The following is a 25,050-nucleotide window of genomic DNA, read 5'->3' as shown; positions in this document are numbered from 1 at the left end:
AGCATAGGGTGTGCTGGTGGTTGGGTGTGGAAGGAGAAGTGCCTGATGGACAACCTTCAAATCCTGTTCTGGGTGGCATGGGCATGCCAGATGAGTCTGCAAGAGAGGATGGACAGCACAAAGACCCTCAGCCCCTGCCACCCCGGCACTGGGGTGTATGCCTCTGAGAGGCATCTCTCATTCCAACTTTGATACACACCTATTTTTGTTTCCTTTATAGCTATTACATATAGGTCTATGGGGCATTCTAAGAGAAATCAGACATGAACGCTGCATTCAAGTCACTTATTGTCCAGTGTGAAGATGAAGTGTGTGTACCTCGGTGTGCAATAAAGTAGAATGAGGTCAATGCTTCATGAAGGTGCAGATACAGCACTGTGCGAGCTCAGAGGAAGGGGGAATTACACCAGGGTGGGGAGATCAGGAGGGCTTCATAGAAGAGGCAGTATTTAAGTTGGTCTTGAATGCAGGGAAGGGTTTGAGGATGTGGGTGTGGGAGTGGCATGCAGGGAGGAGAAGATGTCTGGAGCAGAGGAACTGGTGTGAGGGCCATGTGGGCAGGGATAGGACCTGTCCTGCTGGGGAACGAGGAGTGAGGAAGGAGGTAAAGATGGTGTGGACGTTCAGAGGTCAGGTAAGGAGGTTCTGCCATTATTTCAGGGAAAATGGAGAGCCACTGCAGGTTTCTAACAGGACAGTGCAAGATCGAAGACCTCTTAGAGGATAATTGTGATGGGATTAGTAAGTGGGATGGGGATTAGGAGAGGAGGCAGAGACACAGGGGAGATTGCGTGAGAGACATTTCTGCATGCATCTCACACGCCTTCATCAGGTTTCTCTACGAATCTTGGCAAGGTTATAACCACGATTTCCCTGGGGTCCCCCCAGGGGAAACAGTCCATAGATGAGTTTCTGGCTTGAGCCTGTGTAACCCCAGACAAAACCCAGGCCTGGGATCTCAACTGGAAAACCAGGGCCCTAATACTGCTGTCTTGTTAAAGAAGGTGCAACCCTTAGGAAAATGCTGCTTCCAGGTAGCAAGAAAACAGGCACTGAGAGGGACAGAGAGGGTGAACAGAAGGACTCAGGTTCCCTGTAGGAGCATCAGGAAGGCACAGCTGCCTGACTCGCCTGCACATCAGGGGGTGAGTCCCCCCACAGGGCACATTTCTCTACCAGGTCATCATCTCTAACCTGTCATTCATAGGACCAGGGGCCAAGCCAGGCCCTGATTTCAATGCTGAGCAATATGAGGGGTGTACCCTCCAGGAGGCCAGAGGGGCCTGAGTGAGTAAATGACATGTGTGTGCCTGTGGAGCCTGGGGAGGAGGGATAGAATCGCGGCTGTCCTCTAAATGGGTGCTCCCTGGGAAGCTGCATGTCTCCCCGCCCCTCTCTCTGTCTTCCTTCTTTACTACTAAGCGATTAGATCTGCGAAGTCTCTCACAGCCACTGGGCCTCTTAGCATGGATGGGATGATGCTGGCTGAGGCTGGAATGGTTTCTAAATAGAAGAGTTTCTAAAGTACTCTGCACAGCGACAGCAGTGGCAGCTGCTGCTTAAAAGAGTTTGATTGACACTGGGAATTGCACATATTTTGAGTCAGGAACACACACAACCATCAGGAAGATTCAATCAGATGGCAATATGGAACCAGGCAGTGCTGCCTCTGTCCACCCGGGGCCACCCACACATGGGTGCCTCTGTCCACCCATGGGCCAACGCTCCCTCATGGCTCCAGCCCCCAGAGGCTGCAGGGAAGGGACAGTGGGACAAAGGTGAGCCGCTGAAGGATGGGTGGAGGGTGGGGCAGAAGCAAAGGCCGTCTAGGAATGGAGTCTGGGGGTGGTAGGTGATGGGCAGTCGGGGGGTAGAGCAGCACCAATCTAGGATGCTCTTTTCTGTGGATGTGCTGGCCCAGAGACAGAGTGGGCATCAGGACCACTCAGATTCAGGTTTTCCTACTTTGGAAGGTGCCTGGTTGTGTGTCTACCTGCTGGGTGAAGAAGAGGTTGCTTCTGGACCGCTCACCCTCTCCTTGCTGGAGATGGGAAAGGCTTCCTCAAGGCTCTCGCAGTCTCCTGGTTCTACCCACTCCTTCCTGTGAGTTCCCCAGAAGTACAACTACCATGTCACTCTCCAGGGTCAGCTATGGCCTCAGGTCTGGAGTTCTACCACTTACTAGCTGGGCCACTTTGGGATCGAGGGATAGTTCTGGCATGTACCAGGTGGACCACTCTGGGACTAAGGGAAAGTTCTGGTATGTACCAGGTGGACTACCAAGGGACTGAGGGAAAATTCTGTTATATGCCAGGTAGACCTGACACTTAGGTGAGACCCGACACACTCTGGGACTGAGGGAGAGTCCTGGCATGTAGCAGGTGGACTGCTGTGGGGCTGCGGGAAAGTTCTATCATGTATGAGGTGGCCCACTCTGGGACTGAGGGAAAGTTCTAGTAGGTACTAGGTGGACCACTCTGGGACTGAGAGGAGGTTGTGGTATACACAGATGGACTACTCTGGGACTGAGGGAATGTTCTAGTATGTACCAGACAGTCCATTCTGGGATTGAGTGAAAGTTTTAGTGTGTAACATGTAGACCACTCTGGGACTGAGGGGATGTTATGGTATATGCCAAGTGGACCACTCTGGGACTGAGGGAAGGTTCTGGTATGTATCAGGTGGACCACTCTGGGACATGGGGAAAGTTCTAGAATGTACCAGGTGGATCACTCTGGGACCGGGGGGTGGGGGTGGGGGGAAGTTCCAGTATGTACCAGGTGGTCCGTTCTGGGACTGAGGGAAAGTTCTAGTATGTACCAGGTACACTACTGTGGAACTGAGGGGAGGTTGTGGTGTATACAGACAGACCACTCTGGGATTGAGAGAAAGTTCTAGTATGTACCAGGAAGACCACTCTGGGACTGAGGGAAGGTTCTAGTATGTACCAGGTGGACCACTCTGGGACAGAGGGAAAGTTCTAGAATGTACCAGGTGGACCACTCTGGGGGAGGGAAAGTTCTAATATGTACCAGGTGGTCCATTCTGGGATTGAGGGAAAGTTCTGGCATGTACCAGGTGGACCCTCTGGGACTGAGGGAGAAAATTCTAGTGTTTACCAGGTAGACCACTCTGGGACTGAGGGGAGGTTGTGGCGTATGCCAGGTATACCACTCTGGGACTAAGGAAGGTGCTGGTATGTACCAGGTGGACCACTCTTGGACCGAGGGAAAGTTCTAGTACGTACCAGGTGGTCCATTCTGGGATTGAAGGAAAGTTCTGGCATGTAGACCTCTCTGGGACTGTGGGAAGGTTCTGACATGTACCAGGTGAGCCACCCTGGGTTTGGCTGAAAGAAAGCAAGGACCCTGACACATCACTGCCAGGATTGCCAGGGACAGGTTGTCCTAGTGAACATATAGTTACTCCTTTGCCCCATTTTGAAACCTCAGCTCTGGATGGGGAAAGGAGGCTGGGTTCCCCAGGATAGATGAGGCTTCCCCTTCCTCTCTGTGGGCAACCTGGTCAAGGAGAAGGGAAGCGTTAGCCCTTTGGGGTTCCTTCCACTCTCTCACTAATCTGTGTTGCCTAAGAACATGGCAGGGGAGCCTCCTCTCTTTCCCAGTGCTTAGCAGCAGAGATTTTGCTCCTGACCCTTCATAGTTCATACCTGCTCAGCTCTTTCTGTTTCTTCAAAGAGAACACTTTTGATTGCATGTGTTGTTGTTGCTTTTTCTTTTCTTTTTTCCAGCCAGTGGAGTTTGGAACTTGTTATTAAAACAGACTTGGCTAGAGATCTTGGTTGGAGGCTGGCTTTGCATAAAGAATGCATTCGCCTTGACTCTTCTCATTCAGCTCTACAGAGACGCTTTTTGAAAACAGACTCAGGGGGGATCTGGGAGGTGGCCATCTGGGCAGTGGGCCAAGTCTGGAAGGGCAGCTTCAGAATTGGGCGCCTCGGAGACTCACCGGGCAGATCTCTGCCTGAGAAATGCCGATGCTGCTCACGTACAGCACAGAAAACGTACCATCTCATTCAGGCAACAGACTGTTAATGGACAGCGAATATAATGCCTTATTTGCTACCCTGCCAGCCTTAGGGATTGACAAACCTAATTAAGTTCACTTAATGATTTTAAGTAGCTGACAGAAAGGTTTGTGTCTGATGTGGATGGAGGGAATGGCGACGCTTTGGAGGGGAGAGCAGGATGGAGCGGCTGGACTGGGTAGAAGGCATTTGCCGGCTGGGCACTGTGTCTCAGATTCCTCCCTCGGCCATTTAGTGGGCTCAGAAGGAGGGAGTGTTCTGCATCCCTTTTTGCTGCTGGGGCTTGTCTGGGCCCTGGCTGCTTAGGATAGAGCTGGCAGGTACTGCAGAGGAAAAACACTTTCTCCAATTTCTCAACTGTGCAGTCGATTTGTTCGGCAAAAGTCTTCTTAAATGGGCTGTCACGAAGCTTGGGTCGCAGTAGGCATATCCATTAGAACAATATATGTGAAGAAAAAGCCCTGCCACATCCCTCCTATTATCTGTGTAATGGACTTCAGCTCTAAGATGAAGACAGGAGCTGATGGACCACTTTGGATTCCTGGGACCATCCCTGGCCATGTCAAATGCTATCATGGCTGGGAATGTGTGTCTTGGCTCTAGGAGTTTCTAACTTCTGCACAGTAAACTGGAGATGAGCTGGACATTCAAGGCCATACTCAGGAGTTGGGAACACAGCCCTCCTGGCTCCATCCCACTCTCAGAAGTAATTTACCACCTCCTGCCTTGGTTTCCCCTCTAGGCATAATGACACCAGGAACAAGAGTAAAAGTCAACACAGAGCTTCCATGGCTTTCAAGGGCCATAGAGATCTTTCACAATAAGTCTGGCTCGGTGAGGAAGCCTGTCTAGAAATAAGAGAGAAAATGAATTTTCAGCCAGGCTGAGCAAGCATGGAGAATCACTTAGACTCTTCCACATTCTCAGTTCAAGGTTTCCGGGCATTCTGTGCTCACTTCTGGGGGCTGAGCCTAAAGGCTTCTGGCTCCCTCCTGTGCTCTTGTGTGCCACCAATTAGGAAGGCCTGCTGCAAGGATGTTCCACCACAGCAGACGGAGGCCCATCTCTGGCAAGTTCCTGTTTTGCTTTCATTCTCGAAATCTGTGTGGTGTATGTTGAGCTCTGCTGGGCCCTGGGCTTTGATGGGGAAAGACATTGCTTCCTGGAGCCATGGCCCAGCAAGGGAGGTGCCTGTACACAAAAATACTTGACTTACAGTCAAATAAATGCCAAGTGCTCTAGGGAAGGAGTCAGGGGCCTCTTTGGCCCCTGCCATTCTTTTGACTTGTGTGGTTACATATGGAGACAGTAGCAGATGTGGGATGAGAGCTCAGGCCTCTTGCTTCCCTGGCCACTTTTCCCATCATCTCTTGCAGAACCATCCAACTTCTTGAATCTCATTTATTCTCATATGTACTCCATACCATCGGAAAAGTAGAGCAAGCTCCTTGGGATGACTGGGGGCGTGAGGGCTGTCTGGGGCTAGAAAGGCCTGGCATCCACTCTTCTTGGAGGCATAGGGATGCCTGCTCCCTGTTTCTCAGAACACATAAATATTTCCTCTGTCCTCTGTTGCTGTGTTGGCTTGCGGCCTGGGGAGCTGACATGGTACCAGAGATGGTAGCACTGCCAATGGTGAGAAGGCCCAGAGAAAGAGTGGTTTCTACATCTCTTCTCACCTGACCAAAAACATCTTTAGGAGAGTAAACTAGCAGTCTTTTCTGCTTGGTGAGCACTAGTTTCAAAAAGTAGAGTGGAGTGAAGACTGGGTTGTGTAGTTGGTAGGGCCCTGGGCAAGTGGCCAAAACTTTTAAGGTGCCATCTTGGTTTTTAAAAGAATCTACGTAACGTGAGTTTTTCTTTTCTCCCCAACAATGGAACCCTTTCTGTAGCACGAGATGCTAATTTATTGCTCCTGTTTTATATTACATGCTTACTAGTAACATGTGCTTCCTCAGGCAGTGTCACGAATGACATAACTCCCCCTCTTTCTTTGAGCAGAGATTATTTGAGCACGTACTATAAGTCAGACACTTATGCCTATGGCTAGGAGTGTAGCTACTTGTGCCTATAGGTAGAAGTGTAGAGATGTGTAAAATGTGGACCTTGCTCCTGAGGATTTCAGACAGTGATGTAATTCACATTCTTTACTGACCTGGGAATTGCTGAAGTCTCTTTTAGTTGTGCCCCCTATAGAGTTAGAAGTTACTCAAGCTGGAAAAACATTGCATCTGGGCAATGAGAGAGAAGTCAAGAAAGACTTCAAATAATGAAAAGTCTTGGAGAATGGTAGAGCTATGGGTGGAACTCTCGCTAGGCAATGGGGTGTGCTGGTGGGAGCAATGTGGAAGGTGTGGGTGGGACGCCAGTCAGGCAGTTGGAAACCCAGGTGTGGGACTCAGGTAGACATAAAGATATTCGAGTCATCTGCATAGAGGTAAGAGTGGAAGTTATGAGCACTGATGAGGCTCCCGGTGTGGGGGTGGGAGCAACATAGGTAGAAGTGGATTCTTTGTTTCAAATATTGGAAGTTCAATTATCTCCTAAATTGCAGGCTTTGTGTTTAGGGAAAGAAAGGGCTAAGAACACAGGGCTACATTTTCAGAGACATTAAGAATTATGAAAAACATATGCATCTGTTGACTTATAAGCCAAGCTGTGGATGTTACCAAGAAAATCTTGAGCAGATTCAAACATCCTGTTATTTTAAAGAGGTTCACTTAGTGCCATTTTGAGCGACTGCCTCCTAAACCAAGCTCATGGGCCGGATCTGTCTCACTGCTTTGCACTCTTGATTGTGGAAACTTAGCAATCAAAAGCAACAACTTGTCCCAAACGTCACAGTAAATCAGTGTTAGAAATAAGATTTAAAGCTCAGAATTGCTAATCTACTCCTTGCTCCAATGATCTGGGATATTTTCTGAGAAAGGAACAGGGCCAGATCCTTCCAGAATTATGAATGTTTGATTTGTATATATCAATGCCTGGTTGCACATTGCATGCTGAGCCACTGGCCGCATCTCTTCTCCTCTTCTTGAAGGGCTGAGGCTGCTCACTTACAGCTCAGAAAATGCACAATCTCGTTCAGGCAACAGGCTGTCGATGGACAGTGAATATATTGCCTTATTTGCCACCCTGCCGGCCTTAGGGATTGACAAACCTAATTAAGTTCACTTAATAATTTTAAGTAGCCCATGTCTACTTAAGTTCGCCCAAGGCTGCCCTGAGCCAGTGGTGCCATCTGGAAGACAGCAGAGGAAGAAGGTTCCTCTCCTCCAGCTTCTTTCTTCATGCTTTCTGAGCTTCACACTGAGGCTTCAATCACTTCCCATTGGGCCCCTCACAAGACCTTCCAATATCCCCCATGCTCTGTGCTTTCCACCCTTCCAGCCTATCTCCATGCTCAGTGGCTCTTTTATTTTTTCTTCTTTTTTTTGAGACAGAGTCTAGCTCTGCCACCCAGGCTGGAGTGCAGTGGTGTGATCTTGGCTCACTGCAACCTCCACTTTCCAGGTTCGATTCCCGTGCCTCCGCCTCCTGAGTAGCTGGGATTACAGGTGTGCACCACCATGACCAGCTAATTTTTTATACTTTTAGTAGAGACGGTGTTTCACTATGTTGGCCGGGCTGGTCTTGAACTTCTGGCCTCAAGTGATCTGCCCACCTTGGCCTCCCAAAGTGCTGGGCTTACAGGTGCGAGCCATGGTGCCTGGCCCTCAGTGGCTCTTTTATTTCGGAATGGAGTCTCTTTCTGTCACCCCGACTGGAGTGCAGAGGTGCGATTTCAGCTCCCTGCAACCTCCGCCTCCCAGGTTCAAGTGATCCTCCTGCCTCAGTCTTCCAAGGAACTGGAATTGCAGGTGCATGCCACCACGTCCAGTTAACTTTTTGTATTTTTAGTAAAGACGGGGTTTCACCATGTTGGTCAGGCTGGTCTCAAACTCCTGACCTCAAGTGATCTCAAGGTCTGCCTGCCTTGGCCTCCCAAAGTGCTGGGATTATAGGCATAAGCCACGGTGCCTGGCCTTCAGTGGCTCTTTATTACCTGTATACCTAAATCCAAAACCCCTGGCCTAATATTCGCACTCACTCTCTCCCAAAAAGATTTCTCAGGATTCTCTGACACAACCTGGTTGGCTGTTCTTGAACCCACAGAGAACATTTCTGCATCTCCAAGCCTCTTCTTTCCCTGAGGGCATTCTCTGGAATGCCTTGTCCCTTTTCCATTTCCCCGAGACACAAATTTTCCTCAAGCGTCAGCTTATAAAAAGCCCATTTTCTCCGTGATGGTTCATCTGACTGCTCTTGTATCTGGAGGTCATTGCACCTGCTGAACCCTGGTCATGATCTGTTGGAACCTGCAGGGTGCCTGTGTGCTACTGTTTGCCTGTGGAGGTCCTGCGATCTGGCAAGAGTTGATCAAACAGCCTTTTCCATCCTCTGTGCTTGATGGAGGCTTAATATATGTTTGCCGACAATGTGTCAGCCAACGACATTTCTCCAGTCACTTCTTGATTCCTTGTCTTGCCCAGATCCAGATACCTGGATCTGCCATTATATGCCAGTGACTTCCAAATGTGGTTACGCATGAAAGTCAACTGGGGAACTTTAAAAAATACAAATTCCTGGTCCTAATATGTCGTCTATGAATCAGAATCTTTGTGTATGAGATCTGGGGCTCTGAAAGAAAAGAATAAGTTTTCCAGGTGATCATAATGTTCGTTCAAGTTTGGAAATCATTGTTCTATACTGTCCTGCTAGTTTTAAGCCTTTTCAAAAGTACTTTCTCCTGTTTATTTATTTTTCGTTTTTAGAAATGAAGAATTCAGGGAGGGAAATTCTGAGGCGGTTTCTGCCAGAAAGTAAGATTTTGCTGCATCATAAAAATTTGGGAATAAAACATTCGTACCTTAGAATAGAACCTGGAATTGATTTCACCCTTGAATTATGAGGCTTTGTGGAGAAGGAGCATGATCAATGCTCAGCGTAGCTAAATGAGGAAGAGACATTCTCAAGTGACACTCTGATAGATGCCCAGACTTGAGAGCTATATTCCTTGGCTTATTTCGTGACATACCATCTCTTTTTTTTTTCTCCCCCAAATCTAACTCACTTCTTTTATTTGGGCACACAGCTAGACTACATTCCCCAGCACCCTGTGCAGTAGGGGTGGCCATGTGACTTTTTTTTACATTATAAAATGTTTTATTAATGAAAACAAGCTTTGAGAAACATGGTGCATTGCAAAAGCTAAGAAATTCATCCACAGAACCCTGAACGCTTCTTGTGTGCACCATGTATTCCAGACTTTTTCCAAGTCACATTTAATGTTATCAGTTGAGCTACTAAATTCAGAGAAGTCTTATTTCTCACTGCTTGAATTTTTAGGAAATATGATGAAAACACATTGTTAACCACTAATCTTTACAACAGCCAAAAATGAGCTCATAATAAAATACATTTTGGCTATGTTTCAAAGAATGCATAACAGGTCAACATCATTCTGCGTTACTGTTGGCCTTGTGTCTTATGCACAATAGATGCCTAACATCTAATGACCAAGACCTTCAACTGAATTATGTAACTCATTTTCTTTGATTCTTACATGTGCCAAATTTTAGACAGAAACCTGAAATGATGATACAGAAGCCACAGTATGATATTACAGGTGCTGTGGTAATTCTAACCCTGAAAAAAAATCCCAATGACTGAAAATTTTTGTTTTCTAGGTATGAAGCACAAAAACCAGCCCAGATAAGGCAAACAAAAAGTCAGTAAGGAAATCCAAAGAGAGCAGATGGGAAGGGAGGTAATGTGAGGGGAGCAGAAGTGGTGATTCATAAAAATCTTCCTGTTCAAGGTTTCCTAAGCTGTTTGCCCACTGACTGGCTGAATGGAAAGGATTCCAAGGCCAGAGAAAAGGGTTGCCCTTTCCTCTGGCTTTGAAATCCTTTCCATTCAGGGAAAGAAAAGGGTGGAAGGGGCCTGGATCCCTGAATGATCAGGTGGAAGGCCACCCACCAACCAGCATGCTTATTTTTTATTTCATATGAGCAGGAAATAACATTTCTTTTATGTACAGCCCCTGGAGTGGAGATGTAATGTTACTTCAGGTGGTGTCACCCCCACTCACATACATGTGGCACATGCCTAGGTACTCAGGTGTGTTCAATGCACCTGGCATTGTTGAGTTGATGACTGACACACTCATAGGGGTGGGAGGGATGGGTGAACTTGGTCCTTGACTGGCTACAGGAATCTGCACTATTCTTCCTTCACAGCTATAGCCTTCCCCTTACTGCACACTCCCGCACTACTCCAGGACTAGGCACAAGTCTGAGTCAGGCAGGGGGCATTAAGGAGCTTGGCCCAGAGCTCCAGATGCAGATGCAGATGCAGTTTTCTTGTGCTAATGTGCTATTTGCACAGGCTTCAGGCTCATTGACCGGGTTTCTGTCATGTTCTGGAGGCCTGGGGCCTCATTTTGTCCCGGTTTTTCACCTGGGTCCTGACCACACAGCCATATCCCTCTCTGGATGACTGATCTGGCACCCCAGTTCTACCAAGGCAGTGCCTGGTGTGCTCCTACAGGTCAGAGTCCTTTCTTTGGCTCTTAACTGCACGGCTGGGCCCTGCAGGTACAGGCTGACCTCCTCATGGCTGACAGGGTCTTCAGGTGGCCCAGGCCTAGGCGCCATTGCACAGTTCTTTCATATCAGCTGCTGATATGTGGTAACACTTGCTGCCTGTTGTCACTGAGATTCATGGAAAAATTTTTTTGACCATGAGACCATGGTGTTTGGAAATGGGTGAGAGTCCGCACTAGAAAATCATTCCTTGAACCAGGTGTGGTGGCTCATACCTGTAATCCCAGCACTTTGGGAGGCTGAGGCAGGTGGATCACTTCAGCTCAAGAGTTCAAGACAAGCCTGGCCAACATGGTGAAATCCCATCTCTACTAAAAAATACAAAAATTAGCTAGGTGTGGTGGTGGATGCCTGTAAGCCCAGCTACTCGGGAGGTGGAGGCAGGAGAATCACTTGAACCCAGGAGGTGGAGGTTGCAGTGAGCTGAGATGGTGCCACTGCACTCCAGCCTGGGTGACAGAGGGAGACTCCCTGTCAAAAAAAAAAAAAAAAAAGAGAAAAAAAAGAAAAGAAAATTGTGTTTTGAATCCTGACTCTTCTGTTTCTTAGTTGTGTGCCTCTGGACAGATTATTTAACTACTCTGAGTCACAGTTTCTCATTGATAAACTGAGGACATTAAAATCTGACTTACAATGATGAAGATTAATGGGCACAGATGCTTGGTTCAGTGAGAACACCATCCCTCTTCTCCTGTCCTCGATCATCATGGCCCCAAGAGGCATAGGCTATGGGCTCCAGGTGGGACCCCAGCTCTGCCAAAGTCCCCTCAGCCTTGCAGGCTGCTGATGAAGCAAGGGACTCTGTTCCCACCTCCCTTATCACGAAGGTAAGGAGAATAAAGCATAGTGTGCACATGAACTGTTTTGAACCCCTTGGGGAAAGACTTGATGGGTTTAGTCAATGTCATTTACCCTGCATGGCTTACAATTGCTTCTGAGACCACCATTTTCTCCCAGTTCAAAGAACTGACTCAGCCTAATGCCAATAAGCATGTCAACGTCCCCAGCCCCTGCAGCTCCGGGAAGGGACACCTGTGCTGCCACAGCAGGTCATGAGTGGAGAGCACCTTTTGTTTTCTTCACCCACCGTGTGAATGAATTGGTTTTGCCTGAGACAGAGTGTGTGTGTGTGTGTGTGTGTGTATGGCATCAGGGCAATTCAACTCCCCTCTGGAGAGGCAGGTGAGACATTCCTGTCCCTTCTGCCCCATTTCCAACTTTAAGCCTGCAGGGCTACTGTGGGATAAGTTCCTGGCATGCGTCTGCTGAGAGTGGATGAGCAAACGCACATCCACCTGGGGTGGTAGTCATTGCTCTTTGCTTCTGTTGGTGTGGGAATGCCCAGCAGAGGGAGGACGCACCACTGGCAACTAGACAGGTGCCTGTTGGGAAGCAAGGAGCCCCAACAGCTGGGGCTTTACTGGACTCCTGCTGCTCCAGCTCCCAGGACTCGTGTTCTGTGATGCCATGGTCTCATCTTCCCACCAGCCTCCCTAATTAGACGGAGATTGAGAGCTGGGGCTGTATTGCTTGTCTGAGTGTGCCCATCACCTGGCACCCAACGCTGCAGTAAATGTTGGTTGACATAATGCCTCAGGGGATTTTGGAGGTTTGTACCTTTCATGCTTGAAAACCTTCACAGGATGCTGTCTGGTGAAGTGAAAGGAGGGGAGGAAGGACCTCCACAAAAGGGCCTCTATGTTTAATGGCAAGTTCTTGAACCCCTCTGGGCCTCTGTCTGTTCAGCTGAAAACGGGGAATGACATCTACCCTAGCTGCTCAGATGTGGGCCTGAATGAGCACCCTGTGTTGTGAAGGAGCCAAGCACCCTGGAAGTGGGCACAGGGCTGCCATGGATGGGGAGACGTGGGCAGAGTGAGGAGGTGCAGGAGCTGCCGGGACTGTCAGCCAGCTCATCCAGCAGAGGGGCAGTCGGCGAGTGACGTCTGCTCCTCCTCGTAGGCATCCCTTTTCCCTGAGGTGGAGGCAGAGGCAGAGCAGTCACAGACGAAAATGCTCCTAGGAGGGGCAGACAGGCAGGAGGGCAAGAGCGGATGTGGGGGGCACCCCTGGGCCATGTGCTCCTAAGGATGAAGCAGGGCTCTATTTAGCACAGTGCACCAACCTTGTGGCTGGGGTCTCCTGTTGATCCTTATGGCAGTGAACTTTATTCTCAATGAAAGGGCGATTTGTTAAATGTATAGTATAACTAAAGGTTATTTTTATGTCTTCGTTAGACTTGGTACATGAATAGATTTGCAAATTAAAAATGCCTATCAGAGCCTATGCTCCAGTGTTGGGAAGGAAACACATAGTGTGGGGATAATCAAAGGCATGGCAGAGTGGGAGGCACCTGGGGAGGGGACACAATGGCCTAGAAGGATAAGGGGAGACTCCAGCTGTGAGCCTGAGAGGAGGCGAGGCAGGCAGGGAGGGGCCAGGCGGGGAATGGTCTGCAGCAGGAGATTGTGGTGGGAATTGCTATGATGAATTTCAGGAGCTGGCAGAAGCAAAGGGAAAGCAGTAAACTAACGTGAAATTAATAAGATGAATGTGGCCTAAAAATAATCGAGAACCTAAATATTTTGTTAATAACAATGGCTATCGACCAGGCGCGATGGCTCCCACCTGTTATCCCAGCAGTTTGGGAGGCCCAGGCAAGAGGATCACTTGAGGCCAGGAGTTCAAGATCAGCCTCAGCAATGTAGCAAGACCCTGTCTCTACAATTTTTTTATTTTTTAAATTAGCTGGGCATAGTGGTGCACGCCTGTATTTCTAGTTACTAGGGAGGCTGTGGCAGGAGGATTGCTTGAGCTCACGAGTTTGAGGCTGCAGTGAGCTGTAATAATGCCACTGCACTCCAGCCTGGGTGACAGAGAGAGGCCTTGTCTCTAAAAATTAAATTAAAAAATTAAAAAAAACAGCAGTGGCTACTGTTTTTCAAGTTTCTGCTACATGCCAAGCCCCATGCATGTACATGAAGTATGTACTGTATTTCAGGCAGTACACAGGAGGCAGACCAGCCTAAGGGTTAAGGGAAAATTATTTAACCTCCATAGCCCTCAGATTTCTCATATTAAAAAGGGGATTAATTATAGTATCTACCCCAAGGGGTTGTTTTAAGGATGAAATTAGATAATGCATGTTAAGTACTTGTTACATGACTGGCAGGCAGTAAGCACTCAACAAATGCTAGCTCTAATCATCATTTATAACTCTTGAATGGCTTTATCAGAATGCTGTGACTCAATTTACAAAAATGTGAATTAAACAGAACATTTTTTAGGGGCGTGTCTAGACCTGCAAACTGAGGCTTACCGGAAATCTCTGGATTTCCACTTACTGAAATCTACTACTTCTCTACACAGATAAGAACAAGTAATAAAAATGCTCCTCTAATGCCTTTCTCATCACAGAAAGATGCTACACAAAGGGAGAGTGTTGTTACTGACAGCATCCCATATAAAATGAGAACTCTGTCGGTGATAAAAATTGAATAGAAAAAAATCTTGGCTCTTTGGAGTTTCTGGTCTAAATGCATGAAGACATAACTCTCAGTTTAACCCATCTCATTTGAAAGATGCATTTGTGAAACACAACACTTGTCGTTTAGGACAAAGGATGCAAAGGGAACAGGAAATCTAAATATCTCCAGAAGGAACATTTTTTCTTGTTAGACTATGTATATAGTGTACGGCTAAAAGCCTTTAAAATGATAGTGCTGAGGAATGGAGTCTGCATAGGTGTGATAAGTTGTGTACTTTATATTTGACTGTACAATTGCAGTGATTTGTGGGACATGATTTGATCCATGGTGTTTCCAAATCCATCTCATAATGAGTTGAACTTAGCATGGCTTCTGCTCTGTAAGCATGTCAAAGCTTAGATGGGGTGGGAACATTGTGTTTAATTTAGTAAGATATATATAGAGAGGAAAACCTAGGGGTATATCTCTGCAAGAGATTGACAATTAGAATCAGGGGAGAGAACTTGCCTTTCTTCTATTTTGAGAAAAGGTAGAAATTAATTCCAGCAGAAAGAGCAGCAATTGAATGGGGGAGGTGGGGCTGATAAAGTGGGGAGAGGATGAGGAAAAGTAGCTATGTGAGGTGGATGTAAAGTAATGAGATAACTTTTAAGCACACATCAAGCTGATATTTGAATTGGTGTTGTCCTTCAAAATTACTCTGAGAGCATTTATCTGTATTCGGAAGACACTGCCACTGCTCAAAACATCTTAGGCATTGCTCTTGGAGATTTTTCTTGTTACTCGTTATAGTATGGTTGTACAGGTAACATAATTCTGTAATGATGACAGACTATTACATTCCTTCCATCACTTTACATGTTTGTAAGTGGACAGAAGAAATATCATTCCATGGATCAATGCCTCCCTGTCACTAGGCTTTATGTACCTATGACGTATTCACCGAGCCTTCCTGAGGACTACTGTGTGGTGGGGGTGATCTGACTAGAGCTCTTTTCTCTCAAGTGCACAGCTCTAGTTCTCTCTGTCACAAGGACCAGGGCACCCAATTAGGATCAAAGTCTTTCTTATGAAGTGATTCCAACAGGAATGTGACCAGAGACAAAGAAAGCACAAGTACCAGGCAAGTCCCTAAAGATAATTCCTTGTTAGAGTAACAAATGCTGTTTTGGTTCATCTGATGGGGCACAGGTGTTGCTCTGATATACACAACACTTTGCAGTAGTATTTATTATAAAGCAATCATATCTGTTTTGTTGGACACAGGTTGAAGAGAGGAGGAATGTTAGATAGATTCCATCAAGTGAAATTCTCAGTTTATTCAACTGGAATTTGAAAGTATATGCAATTTCCCTCAATACATCATTCTGTCAATGCATATTTATTGGGCATACTATGTGTTAAGTATGGTACTAAATACTCAGGAAGCAGTGATTTATGAGACACACATAATCCCTGCCTTGTTGATTTGTATATTCAGATATAAAAAAGATAGTAAAGAGTGATAAATTATTATAGGGATGTTTCAAGAGGCATGAGAATATATTGTGGGTACATAGAGAGTATAGGTGTCTGGGGATAATTTTTTTTAAGTGAAGGAAGAGTAGTATTTAGAGAGATGGAAGGTAAAGGAAGAACATTAAGTTCTTCCTTTAACTTTAACATGGCAACTGCAAAAGCCTAGAAGTAAGAATGTAGCATGGCATAACTGAATGGAAGGAAGGGGAGATTGAGAGAGAAAGAATGGTTTAAGAAGCAGCTGGTGAAATTAGCGCTGGACAGATCACACATGGGCTTAAATAAAGGTCTTATTAGGGAGTTTGAAAGGCATCCCAAAAGCCACAGGAAGCCACAGAAGGATTTCCAAAATAGGAAAATGGTCAGTTTTATATTTCATGTTACAGCCAGGGCCAATACCAGTGACTAGAGCCCGGAATCTCTTAAGTGCTAACTTCTAAGCCCTAATAAAGTTGCTTTAAAAATTTTGTAATGTGTGAAGGTTGCGGAACCTGGGAGCAGAGGTGATTTGGGACAGCATAGGGAATAAAATTTCTGCTGCCTTCAAGGTTCAGGGTTGGGGAGCTGTCCACAAGGCAGGTGCTGAATAGCTGAAGCCAGGAGCTGCCTAAGGAAGCTTCATGGGATGTGGGGGCGGGTGGCGCCAGGTGTTAACGCCTACCTCAGACGTGGGAGGAAGAGAGCTAGTTTTTCTTCATCTTTTATCCATTCTATTTCTCTATTTTTCTTGCTTATTTCTTCCTCTACTTTCTCCTTTCTCCCATTTTCATCTTCTAGCAATCTGGGCAGCTATAGCTGACTCTCCCCTGAAGGAAGAGGGAAGAGTACACTTGCCCTTCCATCAGTGACTTCTCCTTATAAGGAGTCAATAGAGCATTGTGGAAACAAATTCATAAGAAGTCCACCTTTATCTAAGGGTTGGACGACTGGTTATATTGCTAAAGTGGTCATCCTAGACCCTTCTGAGGCATTAGGTGGGGAGATATTTTCATTATTATATTACGGTTATTAGTAGTTGAGCATTTAGTGCGGATCAGGCAGTTAACCAAGCACTTTACTTCTCCAAACCTAAGAGGAGAATGTGTTGTCTGTTTTATAGAACATGGCTTGACTTGGAATATCAGTGGTTGTGATTTGTGCTATTTGTTTAATAAATTATTATGGAGACCAAATAACTGAAAGATGAGGATGGAAGATGCAGAAAATAAAATCTATTAATACTTATTCTGGGTAGACTCTTTCAATAGTCATTTCGTTTAGTCTCATAACAATCTTGTGAAATTATACTGTTATTATCCTCATTTTACTGATGAGGACACTGAGGCTTAGAGAGCTTAATTGTCTGAGGTGACACAACTAGTAAGTGACCATGTCAGTTTTGAAACTTGGCACTATTTGATTCCAAAGCCTCTGCACTTTCATCCAGAGTGCTTCTTTAGTTTTTTTTGGGCCAGTCACATCTACAGTCTAGTTTGATTTTAGCAAATGAAAACTGCTGCACCTCATTTTCCTTCAGTACCATTTGCCTCTGGGTCTTGATGCTTCCCATATCATCTGTATCTCTGGGAGGGCAGCTTCCAACCTCAGAGCATGTCAGTGGTACGCAGGCTCCCAGCGAATGGAAGCACTCTTCTTTTCTGCAATTGTACACTTATTAGGTCACGAGACATCATCAAACCAAGCTGTCTTTTGTCTGAATCCCCACTGGACAGTTTGGTCTCAGTATCAATATTGGAAATGTCAGTCTGGTAAACAGCCTTTAACAGGGAAGAAGGAGGCTGAGAACAAAGTCTCCTTCAAATGAAACTCTAGAGGATGAGAGTGAACAGAGTCAACATCTTACTTGCTTTAAATCCCCTGGAGTGGCTATGAAAGAGATAAGACTTGCTGGATTGAGGAGAAAAAAAAAAAACCCCTTTGATTCATCTGAATTAATTTTGCCTCTCCCAGGAGGGAGGATTCTTTCACCACCCTCCTGTTCTCCACCAACTGCATGCAGCTCCACAATCCCCAAAGACAAAAAACTAAACTATAGTGGGCAGAGCTCACACTTCTTCTTTCTCCACTTAAATCCATTTGTCCTGGGGTCACTGATTCTTGGAATGTCCTTGGGCTTTGATCTTTAAGCCACACACATCTGAAGGAGTGGGTAGCTGGTGCTCAGAGTGAGGACAATGCCTTCATCCTTTGACAGCACTGATGCAGTTATGAGCTCTTGGACATAGCAGATTGTGGGGTTTGGGTGAAAAATGTGAAACCCAGCTTTACACTTATAAAGCTGTATGCCAACTAGCATCACCCTCCACCTTGCCTTGAGCCCTCTGCCCTGATTTTTTGAAGGTGGATCCACCAGGATGGTAATTTCAATGTGTTTTAGGAGTCTCAGGCAGAGGCTGCCCTGGGTTGTAATGTTTGACTTTTAGCCCATAAAAGATGGCTCTCCCCCATCCAGATCCATTTATCTGTCCCCTCTATAGAAATGGCCCCTCGCCCCTCTTTTGTCTGGAACAGATCAGCACCCACCATGAGGGTTCAGGATGATATGGCAGGGTCACATGAGTGCTGCCATGCAGGGCCATCTTTATTCAAGCACAGCTTGCTCCAGGCCGGCTGCAGGTGGCAGAATAGTGTCATCCTGGGGAAACAAGTAGCAGCAAACCCTCCATGGTTCCTGCTCCATTGGAGAGTCGCATGGAATTAATGATTTTCCAGTTCAAACCTCTCAGCTTAAAGGTGAGGAAACTGAGGCCCAAAGAAGTCAAGGATGTTGCTCAAAGTCATAGAGGCCATTAGTGATAGAGCCCAAATAGGAACCAGGACCCCAGGTAGAAGCACTCCTCTGTTTACTGAATAATTTGCCATCCTCCTTATCAACCTGCCTCAGGACCTGACTCAATAGAGAGCACTGGAGTCAGAGTCGGGCCTGGGCACCAGTCCCAACTCTGATACCAACTTGCTGGTGCTTCACCACTTTGATTCTGTTTCTCTCCTTATAAGAGGACAGGAGTGGTAAATGATGATAAGGCCTGTCCTACCTACCTTGCAGGTTTTCTTGTTAATAAGAACAAAATAAAAGTTAAATGGGAAAGTAAAGCAAAGTCCATCATGTAAGAGAACATGCTATATACATGTAAAACCAAACTGTTATTTGCTAGTAATGTGAGTTGTTCAATTTTGTTTTTCCTACAGACACTGGGGGTAGCCAACCAGGACATACCGGTGGTCCTGAGACAAGTGTTCAGTAGCCTCATCATCCCTTGGAGAAGCTTGTAAACTGCAGAAAGTGTGTAACCTGCAGAGTGTGTGTGTGTGTGTGTGTGCACGTGCGCACATATCTGTGTAGGGGCACATCTGCATGTGCGTCTTGGGTGAAAGGCATGGAGAAAGAGAAGGCATGATTCCTTTTGCATTTTAGCTGATCGAGGAGAAGGGTATTGGGGGAGATGGGTAGAGGCCTACCTGTCAGACACGTCGAGGAGAGGCAACACCGTCCACTGCCACAGACTCAAGCCTTCATAGGCGGCGACATGCCAGACCATCCTGCCTTGCTCCTTCCCAGTTTTGTTCTCCACTAGCACCAAGGACACGTTTCCCCTCAGGACTCCACGAATGAGCCAGGACATTCGGAGCTGTGAGGGCGAGAAGAGTCAGAGGACAAGGTATGATTGTTGAAAGTTCTACTTTCTGGAATTCTCCACTGAAGCTTCAAGGACCTTGCCAGAGACTTGGCTGGGTTCAGCCTGGTGAGAAGAGCTGGATGCACACCGCCTGTCTCCCCAAGAGGCTTTCAGTGAAGTTCAAGTGACCTGTTTCCTAGGATAACTGAATGAATCTGTTAATTTTTTTTCTTGGGCAGGGACAACTGATGGGCAGTTTTGGAACTTTGTTCAGGTTGATATTATCACCCTACCCTTCACAAGATTCTGCCTGCAAGGTGATATCAAGATCAGTGGGGTAGTAAATGAACTTCCTAAAGAGTAGCCAAAGATTCTTGCCTGTGGCAAGAATTCACTTGTGACCTTTGGACAGATTCACTTTGTGATCTTGGACAAATGATTTTGTGACTCAGTTTCTTTTAGTGATTTAGGTATCATAGATTTATATCTCTTCCCCAAAGACTCTAATAATCTCATTTGAATGGTGTCATGTCACCTGTCAGCTAACTAAAGACCCAATGACTTGATACCTGTGGCCACTGGCAGGCAAAGGCCAGACAAAAATCTACAAACCAAGATCTTTTAATATGGGCGTCTTTCAAAGAGGATGCCCACTTTGCCAAAAGGAAGTTACAACTGTCTGTTTTTCATTGTGTCTTTATTAAAAGTTTCTGTGTCATTGTTCCTAAACATTGGAAAGGGAATTGTAACTAATAACCTTTCTAGGAAAGTTTAAGTACAGTCATATTCAGAGGTACGACATGCTATAAACAAGGTTCCTCGTCTTTGTGTTTAAAAACTTAGGACAACTACATCATATCATTGCCCAAAATAATCCTATTCAGATCCTGTAAGAAAAAACGGCGGCTACTGTAGAAAGAAAGGTAAAATATGTCTTATGGCAAACTGGCAGTTTCATTAGAGTAAAGGTGCCCCCTTGTCACTGATTCTCTTCAAATACCTGCTTCTCTGTAAATTACCACTCCTTTGTCTTCTAGTCCCTGATACACGGTTGCCTCACAATTTGATTGAAGAGGTTAAGAACCATGACTCACCGCAGCCTCAAACTTCCCACTTTCTTGCATACAAACCCTTCACTAATAAGGTCACACCAGGGCATTGGGGCCCTCAGGGACTGATCTACTTCTGAGACCCTGGACCTCATAAGCCTGGTCTATAACCACAGACTCTTCACTTATACTGTTCCCATTTCTCCATATCCTGGGTAGCCAATATGCATCTTCACTGAGATCTCCTAGGATAAATCAATGAATCTGTTAATTTTTTTCTGGCCTCACTTAGCTTTCTTGTACCAGCTGGATGCCATGTTTGGAAATTTCAGCTCTACCCCTGCTAACTGTAAACCCTTTCAGTTCTCAGCCCATGCCATGCAATGCCTAGCTTGGGCTCATGCTTGACACATGCTTTCTCCTTTTGCTCCTTGGCTGCAGAATATTGCTAATTTGAACCTCCATGAATTCAGACTGTTGAATCTCAATACCCTGGATGTGAGGTGGTACTTGTTCATTCTCTGTTGATTTCCACAGTTGATTTCTGGACACACATAGTACAATGCGTGTTTCAAACTCTCCCTCACATACTGACACTGTCACCCCCTAATGCCCACTTCCTGATCCACTGATTTGATTTCTACTTTACTGAGAAAGATCTACTATGTCAGGTACAATATCCTTCGGCTCCCTTCTCTCTTTTTAGTGGGCAAAGTGTTTATTTATTTATCCCCCTTTCTTTTCCTTTTCTCTTAGAGGAAGCTGCATCCTTTACTGTCTTCCATGTTAGCCCTGCGCATTTTCTCTTCCCCAGTCTTTGCTCTTTTAGTTACTGCCCTCCTTTCCCTCCTTTCCCCAACATCTCAGAGTTGATCTTCTGGCTCCTTTGTCTACAAATAAGATCAAGGTTCTCCCATTCTGGAGAAATATCCTTTATTTGATCCTCTGGGCTCCTCTGGCTTGCAACCATTTCTTTGCCCCATTCAGATGCTCCCATCTTGAACAGCTGGGATGTAACTGCTGCCTCTAGTTCCTTGTTGCTCATGGTCTCCTTAAATTCTTTCAACCTGGTCTCTGGATAATTTCCTCATTACTCTAGAGAAATAGAGTAACCATGTCCTTTATAACTCTGTGGACTCTTCAGAGTCTCCTAAAGTGCCTCTCCCACTCCACTCTTTCTCTCTTCTGAATTCTCTTGTATATTTCTGTCCTATTCTCCTGTTGATCATGCTCATCTGTGACTCGGCATGGTTTCTCATTCCCTATCAAAAATTATGGCATTTACATTCCTCTATTATCTGAGGAAATCAACTTTTTCATCATTCAATAAATATTTGTTGAGCACTTATGCTGGGTCACATGAATTCTCCATTTCGGAATGGTCTAAGGCCTCTAGAATCAGAGTGTTCTGAATTCAAACCTGTTTTTGCCACTTTGGCCTAGTTATTGAATCATTTTGAAGCTCAGTTTCCTATTCTCTAAGATGAGAATAGTTGTATCTCCTATAGGGTTATAGGGACTATTAACTGAAATAATAATTGATGTAAAAAAATATTAAAAAGGCATTTTGGCTGAAGCATGGAGGCAGTGGGTGCCGCATTTCAAAGGAAGTGTAAGAGCACAAGGGTGCAGAACTTTCAAGAGAGGTGGATAAAAATGAATGACATAATTCTTAACCCCACACTCATACTTTTCATATTACAAAATGCTAGAGGTTGACTTTAGGAGAGAGTTTTTGGAAGGTGCTTTTGGCATACCACAAGTTTCACTTCACACTCTTGCTAAGAAGAAGGTGGGAAGGGGGTTCCATCTTTATCTCAAGCCAAGAGAGAATGGTTTTATGATACCACATCAAAGACTTGATACTTATCCCCTGCAGTTTTGGAAACACAGTGGATTAGTGTCTGTCTCCTACCTGGAAGGTCTAAAGTTTGAACTAGGGGCTGGCTAGCTGCTCTGGTGGCAGAACAATGCAAGGTGGCAGCACTGGGCGGCCTGCACTCCCAGAGTTTGCTGGGGCAGAAATGCATGAGTGTTGCATATGGGTGGGAGGAGAACCATGTATAGGCGAACCCATGCAGGGTCACTGTAGAGCTTGCCTAAGAGGAAGGTAAATAGACAATAGTAGGAAGAAGCTGCTGGTATCTTGAGATGCCCAAGAGTGGAGGAAGGTGGAAGTGAACACCTACAATAGAGATGCACATACCTGGCAGGGCATGGTGACTCACGCCTGTAATCCCACCGCTTTGGGAGGCCGAGGCAGGTGGATCACTTGAGGTCAGGAGTTTGAGACCAGCCTGGCAAACATGGTGAAACCCCATCTCTACTAAAAATACAAAAATTAGCAAGGTGTGGTGGTGGGCACCTGTAGTCCCAGCTACTGAGGAGGCTGAGGCAGGAGAATCCCTTGAACCCGCGAGGTAGAGGTTGCAGTGAGCCGAGATTGTGCCATTGCACTCCACCCTGGGTGACAGAGCAAGACTCTGTCTGAAAAAAGAAAAAAAAAAAAAAAGATGCACATGCCCTAAGTCAAGGCAAAAAATTCCAAGCCATAGTGGAGGGAATGAGGAGAAAGGTGGATCTACAAAGGAACCCCAAAAGCCCCTGTGTGAGAAATAGTAAGCCTTGGACATTTGTCACATCCAGAGAACACCAATGCAAGATTACCCAACAGTCTCCAGAAAGAACTTTCTTACTCCCCTGAACTCCTCTCACTGTCTATGCTTACAACCTCAACAGGTCAGAAGTCAATAAGATGACAGAAGAGGAGGAGAGGCTGGGTGGAGAACTAGAGAGGCCACTGACCACACCCTTTCTCCCATTTCAGGCTTTCCATCTGCAATAGAACCAAGAGTGGAGGGGGCAGGAGAGGGCAGGAAGGATGACTCTAAAGCAAGACCGAAGTTATGACTGGATGAGCATGCTGATTACTAAAAAGCCTGTGTTTTGCATTTTTAAGTGACTGTAGATCTGTTTGCATTACCTTCGAGTGACCAGAGAAGTAGCCTGTCAGTTTTCACCTAACAACCCACACAAGGAAGCTGAATGAATGCAAGTTCCAGACTCCCCTACACCAGTCTACTTGCCAGATTTGCACCTGCCTGGCATTTCTATGCTTCTATACTTTTTATTCTTCCATTTACTCTACCTGCTTTTTCCTTCTGTCCCCTTAAAAAATGAAATCTCTTTCCTTTTCAGGAAGCCTTTTTCTTATCATCCATCTCAGAAACGACCTCTTCCTCCTCTTAAATATTCTAACTAAGGTTATTGGGACCTGCTGCCTTGTCTTCTCTCTTTACCCTTGGTCATGAATTCCTTCAAGGCAAGGACTGTCTTATTCATCTTATGTTCACAGTGGCTGTCAAGCGAGGGCAGGTGGTAGGAACCAATTAATGTCAGCATGAATAAAATTGCATATCTATATAGGGAGACACTCTCGTCTTTGCCAGGCTTTCCTCTTAGTGGTAGTTAATCAACTTTCCATCCTAGGAAGCTCCTTGGCACTTTCTTACATTCTATGGGTCAGGGACCAGGGAAGGGGAGAGGTTCCTCACTTCCCAGCCACTTGGCTATATTCTAAAGTGCCTTCTCCTCAGCCACTCCCTGGAACCTTTCAGTTTAAAGTAGAGTCTGCTAATGGTATGAGCATGTTGGCAAGATGCAGCCCTGTCTTGTCTATGCTGGGACCAGGGGAGAGCCAGCAGCTGAGCTCTTTCCATCTTCCTGTTCTGTGTTTTAGGCCAATCAGGCTGGGCAAAAGAGAGAGAACTGGACTGGCCACCCAGGGATGGTGTGAAGGCTATGGCATCCTTAGCCTTCTGAGGAAATCCACCGGGATGCTTCCTGGGATTAGTCCTTAAGGGAGATCATCATCTACTCACTCACAGATAGTTACTGCCTTCCTATTCTGTGCTGCATACTCTGCTTTTGAAGATGAGCTCCTGCCCTCATGGAGCTTATCATCTAGCCAGGAAGATAGAATTTAAATGAATGATTACAAATGTTCTGATTGTAGCAAAAGGTGAAGTAATTGGAGCCACTTGACAGTCAGGACATATGACACAAGATAATCAAGGTAAGACACATGATATCACACAGTAAAGACTTAGGTCCAGACAGCCACTGGACCCAACTGTTCAGAGCTAGGAACAAATAGGAGAATTAAAGAGTTAACTTCTGACTGGGCGCGGTGGCTCACGCCTGTAATCCCAGCACTTTGGGAGGCCGAGGCAGGTGAATCACCTGAGGTCAGGAATTCGAGACCAGCCTGGCCAACATGGTGAAACCCTGCCTTGACTGAAAATACGAAAATTAACTGGGTGTCATGGCAGGCACCTGTAATCCCAGTTACTCAGGAGGCTGAGACAGGAGAATTGCTTGAACCCGGGAGGCGGAAGTTGCAGTGAGCTGAGATTGTGCACTGTACTTCAGCCTGGGGGACAAGAGCAAGACTTTGTCTCAAACAAACAAAAAGAATTAACCTTCTTTCATCTTATAATGATACCTCCTATGTTTATAGCAGAAGACACTCAACTACAGCCACAACTCAAGCCAAGGCATGCACTGAGTTTCAACAATATCTCATTCTAGAAATAGATGCAAAAGGCCTGGAATAAGATTGCAAACTAGTAGCCAGTGAATGGCTGGCAAATGTGTATTTTTGGCCTTTTTTTTTTTTTTTTT

The 25,050-nt window shown here is 45.9% G+C and overlaps 1 protein-coding gene across 1 annotated transcript in view; it reads right to left on the bottom strand.

Moving 5' to 3' along the window:
- The window catches only part of ALK (anaplastic lymphoma receptor tyrosine kinase), a gene marked incomplete at its 3' end in the record, with an annotated part of 732,271 nt that overhangs the window by 83,787 nt on the left and 623,434 nt on the right, over positions 1-25,050 (bottom strand). Inside the window, exon 9 of the mRNA XM_011960583.1 lies at positions 19,161-19,330. Coding sequence (XP_011815973.1) covers positions 19,161-19,330 — 170 coding nt within the window. The remainder of the gene's footprint in view (positions 1-19,160; positions 19,331-25,050) is intronic.

The sequence above is a fragment of the Colobus angolensis genome, unplaced genomic scaffold (assembly GCF_000951035.1).
Source record: "Colobus angolensis palliatus isolate OR3802 unplaced genomic scaffold, Cang.pa_1.0 Scaffold515, whole genome shotgun sequence".
NCBI lineage: Eukaryota > Metazoa > Chordata > Mammalia > Primates > Cercopithecidae > Colobus > Colobus angolensis.
Note: the sequence above shows the minus strand (reverse complement) of the source record. Positions and strands in the feature narration are given on the sequence as shown.